Source organism: Limanda limanda, chromosome 14 (genome assembly GCF_963576545.1).
Source record: "Limanda limanda chromosome 14, fLimLim1.1, whole genome shotgun sequence".
NCBI lineage: Eukaryota > Metazoa > Chordata > Actinopteri > Pleuronectiformes > Pleuronectidae > Limanda > Limanda limanda.
In genome coordinates, this window is record NC_083649.1 from 24,254,502 (window position 1) to 24,276,914 (window position 22,413).

Here is a 22,413-nt window from a genome sequence, read left to right on the forward strand (position 1 = left end):
TGATAGGACAAATTGCGTAGTGTCACATTATGTATGACCAATGGACAGTAAATGATCCTGATAGTTTATAGTAAATATAAACACTTTGATGACATTGTAAAGATTCCAGTCAGCCAATAGAAGAGAAATTCATGGTCAGAATCTGGACAATATAATCAGATTTAAATACGGGCAAAGAATTAAGAAAACAAACAACATTTAAGTGTCTGAGTAAGGCTGTGGGCCACCGTCATCTTCAGTGTGCCTTGGCATTGATCCATACAGTTCTCTGAACTCCAACGCCATTCTCCCAAAAAGATACTCCCTCATTTAGTGTTTAGATACTGCTGGTGGAGCTAGATGTCTTTGAAAAAATCGCCCACCACGTTCAACTGGGCTATGAATACTATAGCATATGATTCACATCACTCGTCAAACCATTCAGTGAGACCTTGTGCTCTACAGACAGGACCACTGTCATCCTGGTTCTCTTCTCATTTTTCAGTTTTTTCCTTCAATTTGTCTCTGATCTGTATAAATAACAACTGAAGCAGACAAATATACAGTTATCTTCCAACTTACACAGGCTAGGCAACAAACACTACTTTGAATGGCATTGAGGCAGCCGGCACTGCAGCTCCTACCTGTTTTGTCATGCTAAAGAGGAGATTTATGAAGGTGAACAAAAATGAAACAGGAATACCCTCAAAATGGAGAGGAGAGGAGAGAGTGAAGGGATTAATGAGGGACAGCTAGGCTTTGATAATGCTGATGTTTTGAGCCTGCATGTGTTCCCTGAAAGCACTTTGTTTAGCCCTTATTGCCAGTTGCCATCTGTTATGATCTAGTTGCCAGATTGCCCACAGCAACATCATCAATCCCCCTCTTTGAGCTTTTGATCTGTAAAAGTAAAAGCAGCTATTCCTGACTCTGCTCACCAACGCCTTATCTGTTTTGACGGACTGTGACTCCAGTGTAACCTAGAGCGTTCTCTGTTGTCATGTTGTCATGTTGGCCACTTTCCACTCCTCAAAGGAAGTAATGACCTGTCCTTGCCTCAATGCATCTCCAAAATAGAGCGCCACGCACAGAGATGAGGACGTCTTTAGTGACAGATTTCACTCTGCATTTACAGCTGCATTTTGTATCCTACTTTGATGTTGTGCATCAACAGTGCTCTGGTGTCTCTGTCCAGAAACAGGTCTTATGGGCTGTCATGTCACCCTGAGACACCCACGCTTAGCACACCAATGTGCGCTTAGTGATCCGTGCATATTTATATCTGAACTGTTCAAAGGTTGGTTCTCTCTTTGACATTCATCTGGTGTTTTTCTCTTCTCTCTTCTCTTTGTTCGTTCGCCTCTCACCTGTGTCTTCCTGCCCCTCATTAAATTAAATCCATCCGTCCTTCTCACCTCTGTGTTCCTTTGCTGCTGACACCACATCTGCGTCTCGTTTGGCCAGGCCGTGCCACACTGCATGGCAAGTCCTCCCTGCGGATAGAGAATGTGCGTTCAGACGACCAGGGCTGGTACGAGTGTAAGGTGCTGATGCTGGAGCAGCAGTATGACACCTTCCACAACGGCAGCTGGGTGCATCTAACCGTCAATGGTAAGGACCATCAACCAAAATTATCCAAACTGTTTGTTATAACATCAGACTTATAAAAGGAGACAACACTGGTGGAGAACCAGATGTGTGTGGTACATATGTGTGATTGATATGTGGTGACACAGGTATCCATCCTTTGATGGTAACATATTTAAAATGACTCTCCAGGCAAGAGGATGACTTTAGTGATACTGATTATTAATGCTGTTATTTGTGGCACACACACACACACACACATATACACATACAGAGTTTGACAAACATATGGGATTTTGAAGGTTAGGCTTTTATAATACAATTTCTAATGCACAAAATCATAAAATTTGATATATTTAAATATTAAATATTGAATGAATCATTTAATGAAAATCGATTTTTAACTCAACAACCAATGCAAAATGTAAAGGCGGAAAAGAAAATTGGTTGGAAAAGCAGTGAAAAATTAGCCTGGATGCCAGACGAACTTAGCCCCGCCTACAACATTTGAGGTCGGGAAGTTTTGTCTGGCATTGCTCCGTTGGGGAGAAACTATGCCCCAACAGAAGCTGTTCGGACCAATCAAATTGTCAGGGCAGGCTTTACACGAAGATGGAGAGATGATCAACAGTAACGTAATCAACCACGTCACCAAAGAGCGCTGCCTGCCGCTGGAGAGCTGAAATGTGTAGATGCTGCCATTGAGTCTGTTTTAGAAGACATCGACAGCCCATTCATTTTGAAAGAGGAACATACAAACGCGATCAAGGCATTTGTAGATCGAAAAGATGTTTTTGCTGTCCTTCCTACGGGATTCGGAAAAAGTTTAATTTATCAGCTGACCCCGATGGTCGCTTATTAAGCAATTTCTAATGCACTCCCCAAGCAAATGCACTTATTAATTTACCAATCATATTATTAAATGTTCCCCTCTGCCCATCCACTGCAGCCACACAAGCAGTCATATAGATAAAAAGAGAGAGAGCTTGAAAAAAATGATTAACTGCCGTTTTTACTCCTCGCTGGCCTTCATGCAGAGCCATGACAGCGGAGCTCCGGAAGCGCAGGTCGGTCTCAAAATCCTGAGCGTTTTCTCTCACCAGGCGCTGGAAGGGCAGCTTGCAGATCAGCAGCTCCGTAGATGTCTGGTAGCGACGGAACTCTCTCAGAGCCTCGGTACCGGGCCTGTAACGGTACCGGGCCTGTAACGGTACCGGGCCTGTAACGGTACCGGGCCGTTAGCGGTGAGGCTTCTTAATGCCGCTGGCGGCCGGGGCGCTCTTACATCAGCCCTGGTCTACAGCTGCTTCCTGGGGGCTTTGCCTTTTTTGGATTTACGAGCGGCATTTGCAGCATTTCCATAGATTTATTTAGAGAGTGAATAAACTCGTGAAACAGGGAAGTACCGTCATGTAATCCATTGATTTCAACAATGTAACTGTATTCTGAATACCTACTTAAATTGTAATCGTAACGGAATACAGTTACTCATAATTTGTATTCTAAATACGTAACGCCGGTACATGTATTCCGTTACTCCCCAACAGTCGCTTAACATACGTCACATACTACGTTGCTCTGATTGGTTGTAGGTCTATCCAATTGAACGAAGAGGCATTTTTTTTCCCTGGTTCGGTTGAAACATGCCCCATAATCACAGCCCAATGGAGCGGTATCAGACTCATATTCTGACTAGAATTATGAGTATGACGTCAGGCTAGTGAAAAATAATAAATATACCAAAATAACATTACTCACCTTAAAAAATTATACAGATACAGATTCGACGTGTTATGTAAAACATTAATAGTAGCTGTGTCCCAATTTAGGGGCCACACTTCATTGGCTTCATAAGTAGATTGTAGATTGACTGATTGCGTCACAGAGGCGCGACTAGACTGTCCCAATTTGAAGAATCCTCCAAATTACGGCCGACAAACGTGTCCCTCCACCGCGAGCTAAGCTAAGATGTTGTGGAATGAAATAAAGCAAAGCATGAAATTAAAAGCACAAAGGTGCTGGTTTTGACACGGAAGAGAAATTCATACTAGAATCTGGTGTGTTAATTTGCTAATGAGATCTCAGTCTGACTGAAGAGCCTGACTGCAGTAGCCAAACAGAAAATAGGGCAGACTGATAGAAAATGTTACCTGTTAAACAGATGGGACCAATTCAGGGCCTTAAATACTGATTCTAGAAAGAGGGGGTCATCACAGACACATCTTTCACCTGCTGCACTGGCTGCATTTCTTCCAACCAATAGAGATTTAGGCTCTAACCAACAAATCCAGTCATTATCAATGAATCTGTTGATTTATTTTCCAAAAACCCCAAAAATGAATGTTTTGCTTTAAGGAGTGCTCCTGTAGCTTAGAGTTGAAGTAGCTGAATATCATCACAACTACTTTGTTGCATCACTTTCTCCTTTGTCCTGTCATTTTGCAGCTATCGACCACAAATGATGAAAATTGCCAAAAAACAAAATCCTTAAAAATTATTATCTTATAACAAGTCACACATTTTTCAGAGCCACGGGTAATGACTTGCATATTTTGACCAACTAAAAGTCCAAAAATCCAAATATATCAGAGTTTACAATGAATTAAAAGCAGCAAATCATTGACCCTGAAAAGCTGGAATCAGCAGCAGAACTTATGCTGTACTAAAATTAGACAACCTCCCAAAATCATCAGTCATCATAGCAGAGTATAAAGCTTAATTGTGAAGGTCAAGCCTTTATACACATTTATTGTACTAAGGATCAGTTGATTAAGTAAGAGGTCCAGAGTACATTTGGTCAAAGAACAACTCTGTAAACTCAAAATGCTTTGTGACTGACCCTGTCTTTGGACAAAGTCCCGCAAAAAAAGTAAACACTCTCAGAACTCTCACAGAAAAATGTATTCTCAGCTTCACTTGGTACAGTAGCTCAAACATTCCTCGAGTCACTTAATCAGGCGGTATAAGATGATGCCAGTTGCTGTGGTAACAGACACACCCCAGACCCCACCTCCTCCTCGTGGTCATGGCACATTAGCTCAGTTTCATCAGCGTTGCTCTTGTTCTGTTTGACTGCCTCATCTCTCCTCTCTCTCCCAAAGGCCCTCAGGCAGCCTATTTTTTCTACTTCTGTCTTCATGTCCGTCTCTCTTCCGCTGCTCCTCCTCTGTTGCCTTGTTGCCACATTAGCCGCAGCACTTTTATCAGCTCTGTATTAGTCACACTATCGGGTTGTACAGGACACAGCTGACTGAGTCGCTACTTTTACAAAAATGTTGAGATCAACTGTGGTCTGGGATGTGTCAATTAATGTGTATTGAGAAATAGCAAAACAAAAACTAATTATCAGATTTTCAAGTCGAGAAACCTCTGTGTGACTATACCTACATAGCATAGGCATATTTAACGAGTGAGAACAGTAGATCTGCAGTTAGTCCCGTTTTAGAAAAATTATTCTAAAAGGAAGCTTCACAAACTTGATGTTCTCTACATCCTAGTCACCCTGCCCTCCCCGCTGTTGCTGCTGCTGCTGTTGGACAAGGAAAATGTTTAATTGATGAGATAGTTGTGAAATTAAATACATTCTCATGTATTCGTGAGTTCCTAGTGTTTTTTCACTTAGACAAAGTTAGAGCAAGATGTCACTAAAGGTGACACAAACAGTCAGTGAAATCCCACAAATATCTCTCTTTATGTATGACGAATGCGCCTATTGTGAAACGTTCTTTACATATGCTTTATACTTGGCATGTGTACTGTTAACAGCTGGGGGAAGTGCAGTGCAGTTCAGCGATTTGGAAACGCGATACTGTCAAAAAATAATAAAATTTGAATTATCAGATGACCAGTGCTCTGTAGCGGTCCTTGGGGGCACCGCAGTCTGTGACCAAGTTGAACGCGTCTTCTTCTGCGTCCTCGGATAAACTACAGCAGCGGCTGGAACTGGGTCAAACCACTTGTCACAATCACTTCCAGATCAGATCAATATTATTAATATTATTCACCATATCGGACCGACACAGACATTAATGGGTATCACGGGTGCCGATCTTCAACATGGCAGCAACATTCATACAATCAATTCCTTTTTAGCAATTCACCTTCAAAGTTAAAACTCAATGTTTTGTTTATCGATCTGAATTACAGAGCTTTTATTTTGAAAAGCTGTGTCAAAAAATGAAAAAGATAACACTGGTTGAGTCAATCATTCAAACTTACATATAAGCCACATACGTTACAGTAATGAAGCAAATTCCGTTTCATCTAATTAAAAAATAAAATCTCAATTGCAGATAAACTAGGTAAGATGAATACATTTTCTAACTGCAATCTGCGGCATTGACTGTTCATAAAAGGTTCTGCACGCACGCAATGAAAAGTGACATTATATTGTAGAACTGAGGAGGATTAACTAATGACAATCAATAATTCTGTAGTAGTGTCCGGAGCAAAAACAAAGGCCTAGAAAACAGTCTATTCCAAACAGGCAGGTTTACAATGAGAACTGCACTAATATGAGAATAAACTCCTCACTGTAAAAAGTGGGAGCTAGCTTGGTTCACAGACAGTATCCTGGTGGTGTATGTCGTGGAAGACTCACCTTTGCTGAGCGATTTGCACGTATGAAAGCAGCTGGTGGGAGCTGGTCGGTCGTTCAACCGTCCGGCTTTTTGAGGTTCACATGGAGGACAGAAGGTGGCATGGGAGCGCTCTTTCCTGACAGCTCCTGCATTGAGCGATCACCTGACTCACTGACAGGGAAGGTGAGGAGACTGGAACCAATGAGGCTTGCAGGGTGAAATAAAGGTGAAAGGAGTCTTCCTCACCCTTGGATGGAGAGGCATACAGTAGTGAAGAGGTGCCAGGTTCAGGTGACCAGGGCTCGGGGGAGTCCCTGCTGTGCCTTACTGATTGCTGATGTCATCCACAATAAACTCCACAGGACAAAGAAATACTTCCACCTGGCAGGAAAAAGCAGTCCAGGAAGGATGCCTATTTTTTTATGGCAGCAGTGGTGTGTTCTACACTATAGCAGATCTACTGTCATGAGCTAGATGTTTGTCATAGCAGTCATTCTGGAGCTACACAGGCATGTACTCAGAGCAAAACAGGATCCATCAGTGTCTGTAAAAATCATTCAGGATTTTCTCTTATCCAAATGAAGAAACATAAATCATCCAGTTCCTGACCAAACCAGTTCACACAAGGCAAATGTCTGCATTTTTGCTGCATAGCAGGGTTTCAAATCTGTCTCTGGCAACATTTCTGGTTGTGATGGTGCGTCCACCAACAATGATTGGTTTACCAGAGCTGAAGAGGGGATTGTCAGAGTGATGCAGATGAAGTGGGCTACAGCAACAAGTTTGGTGGACCTAACCAGAAAGTGTCAAAAAAGAGTTTCTTATTTTTTAGATAAAAAAAGGCTTTGCATCCAAAAGGAAGTATTTCTATGATCGACAGCGAAGACATAAGGACACATGTCATAAGCAGTGTTTGTGTAATAACTCTCACTGACAGCAGGGGGAGACAAAAGTGCTACACTACAAACTAAAAGGGTATATATATTTCATATAAGATTTTAAACTTTTAGCCTTTTGATAAATACAGACCAAGCTCCTCTGTTTGACTGAGCAGAATATGCAGATTGTTCAAGAGTGTTAAAGCCTTCCAGTAAAAAAGAGCTAAAAGAAATAGTGGGAGAAAAAACACAATTCTCCTTTCATGGGATTTAATGTGATCTCATCTTCAGTTGATAAATCCACCCAATCCTCAGATCCACACATCCAAGTTTCAATAAACTCATGTTTGGCTGACTGAAGATCTTATGTAATCATGAGGACAATATAACATTGCTGTGTTTCGTGCATTGGTAAAGCAGTGAGTGCCCTCAATGTGTCAAGGTGTTGCAGCACCATGTTTTAAAGTGTGGCTGTCACAGGAAGTTAAAGGTCCAGCAGTGAAGTCCTCTATTTATTGTCCTCTCTTGTAATCCATTATTCCATATCCATAATAATTTGAGATAGTTAAACATTAACCAGCGATTACTCTTGGCATTATAGCCGTCAGCCTGGTACGCACTGAAGGTGATGCATATAGGTACTAAGTAGACGCATATAGACTGTGGGTAAGATGTGCTATATCTCGCTCACTTCACTCAACAAATTGACACCTCTGTCTCTTTCCTGCGAACTTAGATCACCAGCAAACTCCTTCCAGAGTGTTTGTGGAGAACAGGATGAGCAGGAAGACAGGATGTGTTTGTTAGAGTGATCTAATTATTGTTCAGGCCATTTAATCAATGTACAATTTTTGATGAAACAGATACAAGGTCAGAATCTAGTCAGGTTTGTAACTAAATTAATACCTCTACTTCCCTCCCCCCAAAGTTATTGAAGCTGGTGGTAGGGCTTGGCAATAATTTGAACAACTATTATACCACGTTTCTTTTTGCAATGAGACTCTTATTTTGTCTTGCCTGATGACGCCCAGGCCACACTGCCTGTGTGCGAGGCGCAGCCAGTTCTTCAGAGTGTCATGGTCTGTTGTGTGTCTTCAGCAGGGCTGTTTCAACACACTGAACCAAAAGGCGATGTGTCACACACAGCCAGGACAGTAGAGTTAAAGTGACCGGAACTAGCCGGATTCATGATCCGATACCATGGATTAATAACTGAATAAATGTGATCATCAGTTTGTGTGAAGAGCAACAGAGATGAACAGTTCTTCCTTGCTCACTCAGGCAGTGTAGACATCTTTAAAGTTAAATAAATGTGTGATGTTTCCAAAGTCAAGGAGTAATTATGTTAAATAATCATGATTACAATATTGACCAAAATAATCGTGATTATGATTTTTACCAGCAGCCCTAGCTGGTAGACATGTACAGTTCTTAGTTACCAAGCTGCTTAGAAAATGTATATGTATATGAAAATGAATAGATGGAAGTATGAAGAGGATCACGCACACACAGTCCAGTGAGAAGTATCATGTATTTCTTCTTGGGACATTACTGTCCACCTTTTTCTTCAAAGAAGATTAAGACTCTCACTGTAATGCTGTCCCTCAGAGCGCAGCCCCCAATCCCGCCTGAGGTGATGCTAAATAAGCAAGGTTCATTTCTCCCAGGGCTGGTCTTCAAACACTCTCCCTAAAATAGCTTCAACACACACTCTTGCCTGCCACCCCTGTATTCTGCAGAAGAACTCTGCAGTGCCTGAATGCTGCACAACAGCCCCACTCCCTCTTTCTCTCCGTCTTGCTCTCCCACTCTTCCACCCCCTTTTACCTCTGCTTGCCACACACATACATATACACACACACACACGTGTTTGTACAGCTTTTATTAGTGAGGACACTCATTGGCATTCCCTAGCCCCCCACTCTAACACTAACCATCCAAACTAAATGCCTAACCCTTAACCTAATATTAACCCTATCCCTAAGTCTCAAATCCCAAACAGTCCATTAAAGGGGGGTCACAAAGTGAGTACCGGCCAAAAGGTCCTCAATTTTCCAAAAATGTCTTCACTACGTAGGTTGTAGACTCAAACTGGCCCTCACAAAGATAGCTGGACAAGAGCACACACACAAACACACACACATGCGCACACACACATGCACAAAGGTTAAGGCGATACTATTGTCCCTGTTATGGTTTAAAAACAGATTTACACACACTGGCCGCAGCGGGGTGGGGAAGTCAGAAAAACTGCTTACGGATGTTTTGTTAGGGAGATGTGCCAATTGTCTTGTATGATCATCCCTCCCCATAATCTATACAGCCTCACACAGGATTAACAAACAACCCCAGTGTCTACACCACCATGCTTAAAATTGGTAATCTACATAGCTTATTGAGTTGTATTTACATTGTATTTCCTTCTTGTACTAATCTATATCTTCATTGTTCACCACTCTGGTCAGTTCTGGTTCTTGTAAATGTGCTTTATAATCAAAAAAACTAGACCATACTTACACATCGTATATCTCAACCACAACAATCATTTAGCAGCAGCATTATTCAGGACTTTGGTGTATTGTGAATTGTAGATTATTTTGTGCTACACCTGCACACAATTAGTTTTTTTGTGATCTGACATGTTGCTGACTGTGGTGACAGAGAGACGTACTGTGTGATACTGTGTCAGTATAATGAAACAGATGCTCCAGGAACTAGCCTCTAGCCACTACCCCTTATTACTAATGTGTGATTTGGAAAGAAGAGTCTTCTATCATCAACATGTACATTTTCATTTATTTTTCTCTGAGTATTTCAAGCTTTTCAGGCTTTTAACATTCAGGTATTGCATCTATGTGCAGCCCTTTTTACTATGAGAACGATATAGCCATCAGGGGCAATTTGGAGTTCAGTGTCTTGCCCAAGGACACTTTGGCATGCAGAAGGGGAAGACTGGGATCGAACCCCCCAAGTTGGCTTTTAACAGTTGTCAGGGTACAATCATATGGGTGTAGAATAGAGGAGAGTGTCAGGGTGAGCACAATGGCAAGCGTGAACCCAAAAGCACGACACTGGAGCAGTCTTGGTAATAGCGAAGTTCTTGTTTAATAGAAGAACAGGGGTCAGAAGCCAGGCAGACAGTCAGAGAAGGCAAACGAATAATGGTAGGGAGCAGGCAAAACGGGAATCCAGGGTACAGAAGGTAGGTCAGAACGGAGATCAGGCAGAATACAAAGTCAGGAGATAACGCTGGAAGGCTAGGGGAAAACACACTAGACGATCTAGCAGAGAACAGGACTTGCCCCTGGATGGGGCAGGTAATGGGATCCGTGGAACGAGGGAATGCAAACCCAGTGTTCTCGCTACTTTGAGGTGTCTGTGTGAATTGCATTGCAGACAGATCTACACAATAGACTGTGGACAGTTTCAGATCTGTTTTGTCAGTGGATTGGTTTTAAGTACTGCAGGAAGGAATAGTAAATCCAGAAACAGCCACATTGAGCTTTGAGATGGAAAGCTTCAACTCTGTTTTGGTTTGGTTTATGTCCAACATACACTGTTGTGGAAAAAACTGGCAGTGTCGGCCCAAGCTTGGACGGCCATGGTTGCTCATGGCACAGCTACTTTATAAAATAAAAACCAAAGGGAATACAGCTCATACTGCTCTTTTATTGTGTGTCAGCATAGTTGTGGGTCACCGGACAATAACAGTAAAAAGCTTGTAAGCTCACAAAGTCGATGTCGGCGTGGGGCTGGCTCAGGGAGCACATCCTGTACCAGGGGTGCAGTCAGCAGCAGATAGTTGTTAGCTGATTACTCCCCAGGTTTAAAAGGAAGCTGAGATAGTGGTTGGTGCCTGGCTGTTGTTGGGAGACCCCAGTGGCAACGTCCCTTGCCACAGTGGTGCCCAACATGGGGTCCAACACAGCCAGTGAAGCACAGCTCCAGTCAGTGATTACTCTTACTCAGATGGTGTAATCGCGTCCATGGAAAGGGAGCAGGCATTGCCAGCAGACAGCAGTTGGAGGCCCTCTGGGTACAGGCAGGGAGATGGACCCAGCTGCAGGAGCAACTCTTGGCTCGGAGAGAATCTGTGTCAGTCTGCCTCCTCCATCATCCTCCCTTTGCATATCCCTGCACAAGTCGACTGCCCCAGGTAAATCTGAGGCGTTCCGGCTCCTACTCCTGGTTCCTGGTTGGCGGTTAGGCCGACACCTCCTTCTCCTGGTCCCAGGTCAAAGCCCAGTGGCAACGTCCCTTGTAAGAGTCAATAAATATATATTCATGTGAATGTATTAACCACTGAAACATCTTTCCTCAACATGTCTCTAAACACCCAAACAATCCTACAGTACTGCTCCTTCATTATTTCTTTTCCAGGAGACCGAGGTCATTATTGATGCTAAGTTTATGATCATACTCGGGACCTGTTACCTTATCAAACCAAATTGTTTGAGAGGCTTAGTAGAGAAGCTGCAGCTGCAGTGTTCCAAGTATTTCTATAGAGGAAATGTTCAGCCACAGTATTGAGACGAAAACAACTCTTTTCAATAACTCACGCTGCAATCACACGTGAGATGGTTTAGAAACTTGAGCTCTGAAAGCCTGACAAGGTGTCATTTCCCCTGATAACATTCTGTGAGAAGTTTAAATTAGCAGTTTTCCTCGTGAATCTCTTTACTTTAAATATCTGAATTTTTTACATCTGGTTTTACCTTTAAAAGTCAGACTTTCAAATTTATGCTGTAAAAGATAATCTACTTGGCTCATCATGAAAAACGTCCGACGAATATGTGAGCAAGTGACAATGACTTAACTTAGCAAATATCCAGTCTAATTGTAGTTTGGCCACAGGCAGCCAGACCCACCTGGTATCAAACAGTCATTATCAAAGATTCTGGCCATGTCTGCTGTTGTTTTTCAATTTGGTGCATCTGTGGCTCAGGGGGTCGTACACTCTTCTCTTACAGTTTGGGCATGAATATGCAGGTTCTGAGGGCGAGGGAAGCCTTCTGGTTTCCGTCTTTAGATTAACCAATTAAGTTTGAGCATGTTTTGTTTGCCTGCCAGTAAACAATCTGTGTTGGAATCAAAAGAGGCAGAACACATTGACCCAAATGCAACGACTGTCAGCTTTTCAATTTATCTGTGTTCAAATGCAGATAACTGTTTGTTAGGATTAGCCAAATGTTGTCTGGACCTCAAACCTGTGAAGAGTGTGTGGTGTATGACAGACAGAGTCTCGGCCGAGATATCGGCTGTTTACACCAGAAGCCTCTAAATATTAGCCTCTCAGAGGCTCATTCATCATCAGATGATAGCTGATGGACTCCGAGATCACTATGTCAGTGATGTGACATAGTGAGAAAGTGCTGCACAAAGATACACTATTAATATGTGAGTGAATGGGTTAAACTGTACTGTAAATCACAATTATGAACTACTTTAAATATCCGTTCAGCCACTGATGTTCAGAATAATGATAAATGACAGGAGCAACATGCTATTATTTACAACATTTTCTTTGAAAAAAGATGTGGATTTGCTTCAGGGATAGACAGGGCACTGTCAGCAACAGGAGAACAATAGGAGTCATAGCACCATTTGTAAAAGAAAAATCAAATAAACATTTCAGCACACACATCTTTGTTTTAGCCTATTCTTTTTTGTTTTAATTATATGATGACATATCTTATAAGCACAGCACTCTGTGGAAGCTGGCTCTCAGCTATTGGGAGTTATGTTTCCTTGAACACATCATCAAGGAGAGTTATAAAAAGTAGTACAATGTAACTTTGGTAAAAGGTCAATGTGAGTAAGTTTCATGTTTCACTGCATGCTACACATGTTTAATGTATGTCTCTGCATTGTGTATTAAATGGATGAATACAACAATATTTTAAATCAAATATTGATATTTGAGCAGGAAATTCAAAAAACATTTGCTGTTTTCTTTCTTTCGCTTCACATTTTAAACCAAGTGAGCTCTACAACAACTACCTGTGAACAGCTGCATGGACTGAGTCCTTCCTAGCTACAGTCTCTGGCATGGCAAAGCATTTAGTGTAGAATTAGCGCTATGGCCTGATTTATGGCTGCAGATGGAATTACATGTTAGCAATGGAGAGGCTATAGGATTACGCATGTAAGCAGATCAGCCTCTGTCCTAAAGTGATTAGGTTGAGAATATCAAAACAGGAATTATGACCAAACAAAATCTGTATTGAATCACTGACAATATCAGTGTGTGCATATGGTTTTTTTTTGTGTGCGTGTGTGCGGGGTCTCGGTTAAATGGGGGTGGGGAAGTCAGAAAAACTGCTTACGGATGTTTTGTTAGGGAGATGTGCCAATTGTCTTGTATGATCATCCCTCCCCATAATCTATACAGCCTCTGAGCTAAAGAGGATTTTGAGAAATGGTTTTAGAAAATGCAGCATGCCTTGCACACCACCACTCCCTATCGTCACATTCTGTTCACATGTTAAGCTCTAAAAGGTGTAAGGTGTAAAACTTTTGCAGTTTATTTTGTTCAGAAGGATTAGTGATGAAATAGAAGACTTTGAGTTTATCAACCTTTTTCATATATACTTATTTTTCCTTTTCATTGTAACTTCAACTTCAAACTCATCCTTAAATTTGTTGGATGGGGACAGATGTGCCTGTACTTAATGTTTAAGTTTGCAAACAGGCTTTCAAGACCTGTCTGTAAGTATCTGTTATGCATATTAATGCATGCCTGTTTCTGTTAGTATACATGCACCTACAGCTGCAGCAGTAAAATCCATTCACGTTTGCTCTGCAGCTGCTCTTCTTGTATGAGTATCATATTTATATTTCCTAAAAGAGGGGATGAGAAGATTGTTTTCCCTACTGAGAAAGAACACACCTTTAAAGTCTTAAATTTCTTATCTGAGAAATACAACTTTAATATTTCATGAACATTTAGCTCAGTGTTTGAGATGTTTCATTGGTTTTATTTATTTATCTGTATATTCTGGCTTGCTGGCTTCCAAGTCAGGCAACAGCACAGCAAAATCTCAATCGGTTTCTCTATTTTGGAAAAGATGATTCTATGAATACTGAAATATCCCAATCAATGAAAATACAATCATCCAGGCCTTTAGTTGTTATTAAAATTTTGTTTAAACCACATGTATTTTATGAACCCTTGCTGCAAGCAAACATCATCAGCGATGCTACGACTGTGCTAGAAATGTGTGCAGGAGACAACACAGGAAAATGTAACGTAAATCTATAATTAAGTTTGAATTTAAGGAGCATGCCTTTCCCCCACACACTACCATGCATGTTTATCAAGTGCTTAAAGCGTGACAGTTGATCACTCAGCTCTCTCACAGTCTCCAGGCAACCACAACACACTGATAAAATATAAATAAATGCTTGTTGGGCATGTTAATGCAGCCACGTTTAGCTACCAGTTTTGTTTTGTGTGCATTTGTAGATTTTTGCCTAAGGCTTTGAAAGCACTGAGTATTGCACACTCACTCGGAAAGATACTGAACCCCAAATTGCATTGAGTGATTGATAGGACTGGAAAAACACAATATATTAATACAGTCCATTTAACTTAACACAGAGTCCTAATAGCTGATTGTCAAAACATGTACAGTTCAAAGGAACTAGTGTATTCACAACTGTACTGTGTCATTGGCAGAGGACTTGTGTCTTTTAACAGTTGCCAACTGATCCAGTTTGAAATGTGTCAAAATACAACATCTACAGAGAAATCCGTATTACTTACTTTGTCTTGTTCTCCCTGTGTGAATCCCTTTGAAGCATTACTCACATGTCCTTGTTCTCTTTCTCTCCAAATGTCTTCCTGTCCTCTGACTCCTCAGCTCCCCCCACATTCACAGATACGCCACCTCAGTACGTAGAAGCCAAGGAGGGCGGGAGCATCACTTTGACCTGCACGGCCTTTGGCAACCCCAAGCCCTCAGTCAGCTGGCTGCGGGAGGGCACTCTCATGGTCAGCAGTGCCAAGTATAAGGTAGGCCTATGCCATGTGCAGACTGATGATGATAATTTTAATAATAGAATCATTGTCTTAACATTTCAACACAATATAAGTTATATTGTATAAGCAATATAGTTCATTATTGTCTAGACAGAGGACAAATGACTGTTATTATAATAACTTGCTTGCCTCATTCTAATTCAAACCCTTGCATTCTTTGGAGTATGATAAGCTCTCAAACTACACTTAACAGATTGTATTAAGTACCTGAGGAAACAGGCCTGTCACCATTTGTCTTGATTCATATGTTCACCTATTTGGAGAGGTGATGCGGGGAAAGCATGTGGCTCTGGCAAGGGGGTCAAAAAAGGCAACTGAATGAAAAAAGTTGTCCAATGAGGCAGAATATATAACTTTGGAATCTGACGCCACCCTGAATGGAAGTTCATTACAGCTGCAGCGTAAGAGAGACCCTGCAGCAGGGTGGCTCAGTGCACCCAACCACCAGTGCTCACTGTGGTGTGGTTTGATCATTTCTTGATTTCTGTTTACTTTTGGGGTAAAGTCAGGCATTCCATTTAGGATCAAGGACATTATGTTAATTGAAAGCTGTGGCTCAGGAGATGGATAGATTAGTTAGTCATTCGCTTCAAGACACGTTCCAAGTTTCCTTGGGAGCAAGGCCAAATATGAATTGTATTATTGGGCTTTGAAAGATAGGTGAATGGAACAAGTGACTGAAACTTACTGTAAAGTGGTTGATAGGACCGTAAAAGCACCATGTAAATACAGTCTGCATACATTTGCCTTGTATGGACAGGGAAGTTGTCATTGGAATTGAAACATCAACATGTTCGGGAGAAGCTTACTGTTTTTATATTTGATTCATCCATTTGGCAATGTAAGGCAGAATATAGAGTTGTTGAATTTGGACAAGCAGTGTGTGGAGAAAGCTTCATGAAAGCTGCAGCCAGGAGAGAGAGAGAGGCCCGGTAGCTCATAGTTTGCTAGCTCTGCAGCATCTGGTGATGTCTGTTGGGTTGTCTGTGCTGCAGATGGAGACCGATAGAGACAAAATTGAAATCTCCATACTACAATAAACTTCACCAAGCTTCCTTTTTATTTGATTATCTATGGGATGAATTTTGTGATTGCACAGCAGCACAACATATTTGCAACTGACAACATTTGAAAAGCCCCAAAAAGCCAATAGGACTGAATTGAAACGTAAACAAATTTTCATTTCAACAACATATCTGTAATCCATGAATAACATATGATTGATTGATTATTTATTATTTACACATGCTTTCCTCTGTATTTTAGAAACACTCTCTGATGATATTGTGTTTTTACTCTCCTCAGACAATATGTCGTACGTGGTGTTAGACTGTTCACCATGGTGCTCTTGCAATATTTTGTTTTGCAGCAACAGTGCAGCTCTCAGCAAATTTAAAATGATCTGCATAACTCACTGAACTCAATGCTCCACTTGTTTTTAATGAGGCTTTCACACTGGTATGATTTATCTTGACTCCATGATGAGGGGAACTTCTTAGCAAACAGTTGCTTCTTTAAACATCCAGCAAGCATTATGACAACATGATTGCAAATGATTCATTCGCACTCATGTCCCTGTCCTCCTGAATGCCATGATGGATGCTCAATACTCACTCTCTTTAAGCTCTGGCTTTGGTCTCCACCAACTCCTGAGAAAAGTGGTAGCTAAATGCTCCTCTGTGCTCACCAGCTGTTCTCTAATGTACGGTGTGTTGTTGCAGCATTTTTATTTCTGTTTGCTGCAGCGGGACATAATATTTACTGTCTTTGTCAGTATGAATATAACCTTTCACATACAGTGATGTGATCAGCTGTAGATATACATATACCTGTGACATCCTGGTGTGCAATGCCAGATGTTCTGTGGCTGTGACAGAAAATCACAATCACACAGCTACCTTCACTCCAGGACATTTACAGAACCTGCTGTTTACCGGGGGGTCACAAACATCAAAGACGACCGAACCAAACTCCTGCCCCTTTAAACGGAGTATTACTGTTTGGCTATAGTCAGTATCTATTAATTCCGAAGAAAAAGCACTTGCGTGGGTCGTTAATGCTGCACATCTCCCACCTAATCCTGCGAATGAGCATGCAAATGTCTCCCCACGTTAGATCAATTATTTAAACGACTGAGCTTTGTTCATAGTTGAGTTTTATACTGCAGCTGAATTTGTCTCAGGTTGCAGTTTTCCCTGATGCACTAGACTTCAGGAGTGAACAAATGTAAAACCTTTAGAACCGCAGCATCCTTTTATGTCAATACATATAAAGATAGATTTAAATTGTCGCCGTGAAAAGACATAGAACCCAGTTTTTGTTTTCTTAAAAAGAAAAATTGTTCAGTCACATTTGAAGTGAAGGCTGCTGCATCATGCTGTGCTCTCGTTGTCAGATGTCACGGTTTAATTGGACGAAGGACTGAAAAATGAATTTACATTTTGAGCTGAGAGTATAAATCTTGTGAAGGAAAGTCGAAGCCTTTGTGGGAAATTTGACATGTCTACCATAGATGTGCCTTTGTTTTTAAAAGCTTCTGCAAACTCTCTGCCAGAATAGCTCTTCTTTTTGAGTCAGTTGACACTGCTAAGAAACATTCAGAGGAAGTGTTTGACATGACTGCATTCCCAGGATTACATCACAGTTGTCATGTCTGAATCAAAATACACGTATGGAAGTTACAGTATTCACATAAAACAGGTCGTACTTGTAATAATTCCTCTTATTCACAGTGGACATGGAGTGATGCTTTATTGATGAATTTCTCTTTGAGTGCTAAGTAAACAAATCTATAGTTCTGGCTTTGAGCTAAATGCATCCTATAGGTCATGACAGTTGAGGCTTCAGTTTGAGAGGGTATCTTTTACCTTTATATTCTTTATCTGTGTTTATTTGTTGGTTGGTTTGTTTGTTTGTTCGTAAGATAACACAAAAACAGCTGAACAGATTTCCTCACAAATTGGCAGAAGGATGCAGTTTGGGTCAAGAAAGACCCCTTTAAACTTTAATGCTGATCGAGGATTTAGTTTTTTCTTTAGCTGTGCATGATTGGGTGTTTTTTAGGGGATAATTAATGGATCTTGATGTAAAAAAAATTGTCTCTTTAAGAGAACTGATATCTATGAGTGTATGGAATTTGGTGTGGCTTGAGGGATCTTTGGGCTTTGGCAGAGATATGTGCTCTGAGTGATATTTTAGTTTTAGTCCTTCTTAGGGCTTTGTGTAATAAAGACTGTGGATTTTGACAGCCATGTTATCCACTGTAAGCATGTTAAGATGGGGAAAACATTTTACTACAAAAACAGTATTATTATGAGACATAAAATAGTGGTACCTTCCTTTAAAAGCTGTGAAAAAATGAGGAAGCTTTTTGCCCATTAATGTACACTCAATCCATAATTGAATGTGAAAACATGTTTAAGATATAGTTTTGCAAATTTATTAGAATTAAGAAATTGACATTTCTCATTTACAAAAGTATTCTGACCCCATTATTCAGTACTTTGTAGAAGCTGCTTTGGCAGCAGTTAAAGCTCCTGGGCTTCTTGGTTAACATACCTAGTATCTTTTCACATTGGAGCAGTTTATCTCATTTTTACTGGCATATCCTCTCAGGCTCTGTCAGACTGGATTTAAAGCATCTGTGAGCTGCCATCTTTAGATCTCCACAGATGTTGTATGGGGTTTAACTCTGGGCATTGTGTAGACCACACTGGGCCAGTCACAGTATTGTCCTGAAGACACTGTCAGCTTTATGCTTTGGGTCGAGCTCAGGTTATGTGTCCATCTTATTCATCAAGTCCTTGATTGTAAAAATACACGGAGTGTTTTTAAGTTGTAGTCTAAAAATATTCCAATATTGGTTCATCTGTAGAACCATCATCTTGCTTGTCAGATCAGGTTGTAGTTTGGAGTCGCGGGCCGATGCTTTTTATCTCCTCACTATTCTCTTTCCATCATTGTGATGTACTTTGATTTTTGTTTGATCAGTCGAGACTGATGTGTTTGCATTTTGTGCTGAATCCTCTGAGATGTTCCCTTTCACTGACAAGGAAACATGTCCGTCTACATCCAGGAGAGCTTTTCCGACTTTTTTTGTCATCTTGAAGGAGTTTTTCTTCACTTTTGACTTCTCATTACCAATACTTTTACTCCTCAGTTTGTTTATGTTTATTTATTCCAGTTTTCCTGTGTGCTTCTGTTTTTTAATTTTTTTTAGTATAAACAACCTTTGTTTTCACTCTCGGAAACTTCTCTTCTTTGAGTTTCTTTATTTTCCTTTTTACTAAAATCACCTCTTCTCTCCTCAAACTTTGAACCAAATCCTCTCTCATGCAGGAACAAACACTGAAACACAGCAGAGCTGCTCGAGAAACAACTTATAGCGAAGTGTCCCATTACTTTTAATTCCTTATTATTTGGATTGACAAGACAGTTGGTGTTAGAAGGGCCACAGCTTAAGGCCAATTTATAGTCGGATTTTACGCAGGCACGCAAGAACGCAAGACTCGCAACGTGCCCCTTGCGGCTTGCTTGCGTCCACCAATTTTTCTAACTATATGACAAAGCTACGCAAGCCTCACGCAGCCAGCAAGGCTGTGATTGGTCTGCTTACTACATCCCGTCCGGAGTCTAGTTTCTGGTTTCATGCCCCATAATACCGGCAGAAATCACGGAAGATTTAGAAGAACGAATTTAGACCAAATACAAGAGCACTTGGCAGAAGAGATCTGAAAGTATGACCACTAGTATAACCCGTCACTGACTGGCGGATTTGTCCGCCAGAAAAACGCTAAGAGGAGCCGCCGTGGCAATATAAATAAACAGTCGACGACGACTGCCACACACAAAGAAGACGTCTCTAAGGTCGTCTTCGACAAAACACGTTACTCCGCCTAGTGTTCTGGTGGTGAATTAACACGCGCAACCCTTTGGGAACCATAAACCAAAATGAGTCCGTCGATGCAACTGCGTGGCCAGCCTCAGTTGCAGTCGCAGTACTATAAATCGGCCTTTACACACAGTTATTTCTATACTGGTTTAAACCTTCTCAAATTAAAGCTGCGCCTTGGCACTTAAATGTAATGTGTCCATTATTTTATTTCAGTCTGAATTTGGTGAAGCTCAGAGCCTGAAGAACAAAGGATGTTTATCTATCCAAATGGTTACAGTCTGGACTGTAGATTATGAAGTGTTTCACTCCAGTTCATCCTATATAAGACAAAATGATGACTGTACTTCACTGCTTTAGTTAAGTCATTTCACGGTCAAGAGTTTTATTTTATTCAAGACATCAAACCATAGATATTCACATTGCATTGTAAAATTGGTGTTTCGCTTTCAGTATGACAGTAATGTTGGAAGGCATATTACTTAATAACCCTGAGCCAAATCCCAATCCTGTGGAAGACTATAAGCCCAGCATGTCTCTGAGATCTTCAGGAAGTAATCAGCTGGTAGTCCAAACTAAAAAAAATGCTTTTAGTTACTGTGAAGCAATCAGATAAAACCAGCTTCCTGCTGACCTTAAGTACAACCAAACATTCAGATTGTTCCTTGCAGGAGCGTGGCTTCATCTTTCATCTACCATGATGTTTAAATAAATAGAAATATTAACATGTCTGTGTGTTTTATTTAAAAACATTTATTCCCCTCTGTACACACTGTATGTATCAATCCATGAGGCCGCCGAGTGACTCAGTTAATGAATCTTTAAATATTGAAATGTTTGTGTTTTTATTCAGGTGTCTGATGGAAGTTTGACGGTGCTATCCATCACTCGGGAGGATCGAGGAGCCTACACATGTCGAGCGTTCAGTCCCCAGGGAGAGGCCATTCATACCACACGGCTACTTGTCCAAGGTAGGAGCATGTTCATGTGTAGCTGTGTCTTGAGGTAAGAAGAAGGAGGTCATTTTTACAAGTTATTAAGGCACAAACGTTTTTACTTTAAATCATGTATTTTTAAAAAGCTGTGATTTGATCTTGTGCAAAATAGTTTTTGGGAAAAACCCGAAACTCTTTGAATAGACACGCAACATCATATTAAAAACATACCCAAAGGTGACACATCCCAATTCATTTCTAAATCAGACAATGTTGTCATCCATTCAACATCCATAATATCATACAATATTATCAGGCATTGAACGTGACAACAACCTTGTTTTAGTTTAAAAACAAGCGTAAGCTTTGTCACAGAGCACAATTAATTAAGTTTTGATGGTACATTTTACCAACAGAATTCAAGGACAAGTGTGGGCTCTATCTTTGTACATAACTATGCTCCGTTGCTGTCTGCTGCACTGTTTGGTCTGGTATGATGCTGTTATGAAGGGTGAAAGGTTGAGTCATGGGTATTCACAATAAGATAAAATAATGGCGGCTAGATTGACAAAAGTCAAATGGCTTCAATTTTGGGTGAACCGTGCCTTTTATTTCTTATTTAAAAATTGATTATTTTATTTATTTTCCTTTAGTCAATGTTTGCCTGTGCCCATGGATCAATGAGACTATAATTTTTACCTAAAACACAGAATTTTTTGTAGGTTAGCCGTCAACACGACACAGGACTTTACTCTCTACTCTCATCTATCCATTACATTGTCCTTTTTTCTCTAAAAACATAGAAAATTATGATTATTTGGTATGAGCATTGGTCACTTAACTTGAGAATTATTTACTAAAAAGCCGGTTTTCCACACTGGTGTTTATGTCCAATTAAATAACATTATGTGGAAAAAGCAGTTGACGTATGAAATATGCGAAAGCAAGAGAGATTTTTTTTCTATTTAAGTACCTATCCTCCTCTAATTAATTGTCTAAAGTCAATCGTCAGATCCAAAATATTTAATATTCCCGCTTTTTTGTGGAGAGAAATGAAAGAGATCAGGGGTCCAAAAAGCATACAGAGGCAAAGGTGTGTCACGGGTGCAGACTGCAGCACTAACTATCACCAGTCTGATGGGGCTGCTGCACAATCAAATCACGCTATGGCATGCGGTAAAAATTTAAGGCCTTTAAGAGACGAAGCAGGATGAATACAGAGTTGTGGTTAGGTGGAAGAAAAGCAGGATCAGCAAGTTGAGCAGGACTGGCTTTTGTAATTACCAATCACATCAGTTTATGAGGCAGGAAGAGAGTTCAGGACAGCTTCACTCAAAATATCTCTTCTTCTCCCAGAGGTGCACAGGTAGTGGACAAATACACAGCACACCAAACATTACATATAAAATGCTAAGTAGGATTTTGGTGTCAGACGATGTTATAGAGTTGTGAGGATAATCAAGAAGAATGGAACGAATTTCTGGATGTGGTGTTTACCACTGATCTTGTTTAAAATACAGGT

At 40.7% G+C, this 22,413-nt stretch overlaps 1 protein-coding gene across 1 annotated transcript in view; it reads left to right on the forward strand.

Moving 5' to 3' along the window:
• LOC133019884 (protein turtle homolog B-like) overlaps positions 1-22,413 on the forward strand; it is a 107,289-nt gene that overhangs the window by 39,463 nt on the left and 45,413 nt on the right. The window contains exons 3-5 of the mRNA XM_061086472.1: positions 1,444-1,590; positions 14,887-15,038; positions 20,810-20,927. Coding sequence (XP_060942455.1) covers positions 1,444-1,590; positions 14,887-15,038; positions 20,810-20,927 — 417 coding nt within the window. The remainder of the gene's footprint in view (positions 1-1,443; positions 1,591-14,886; positions 15,039-20,809; positions 20,928-22,413) is intronic.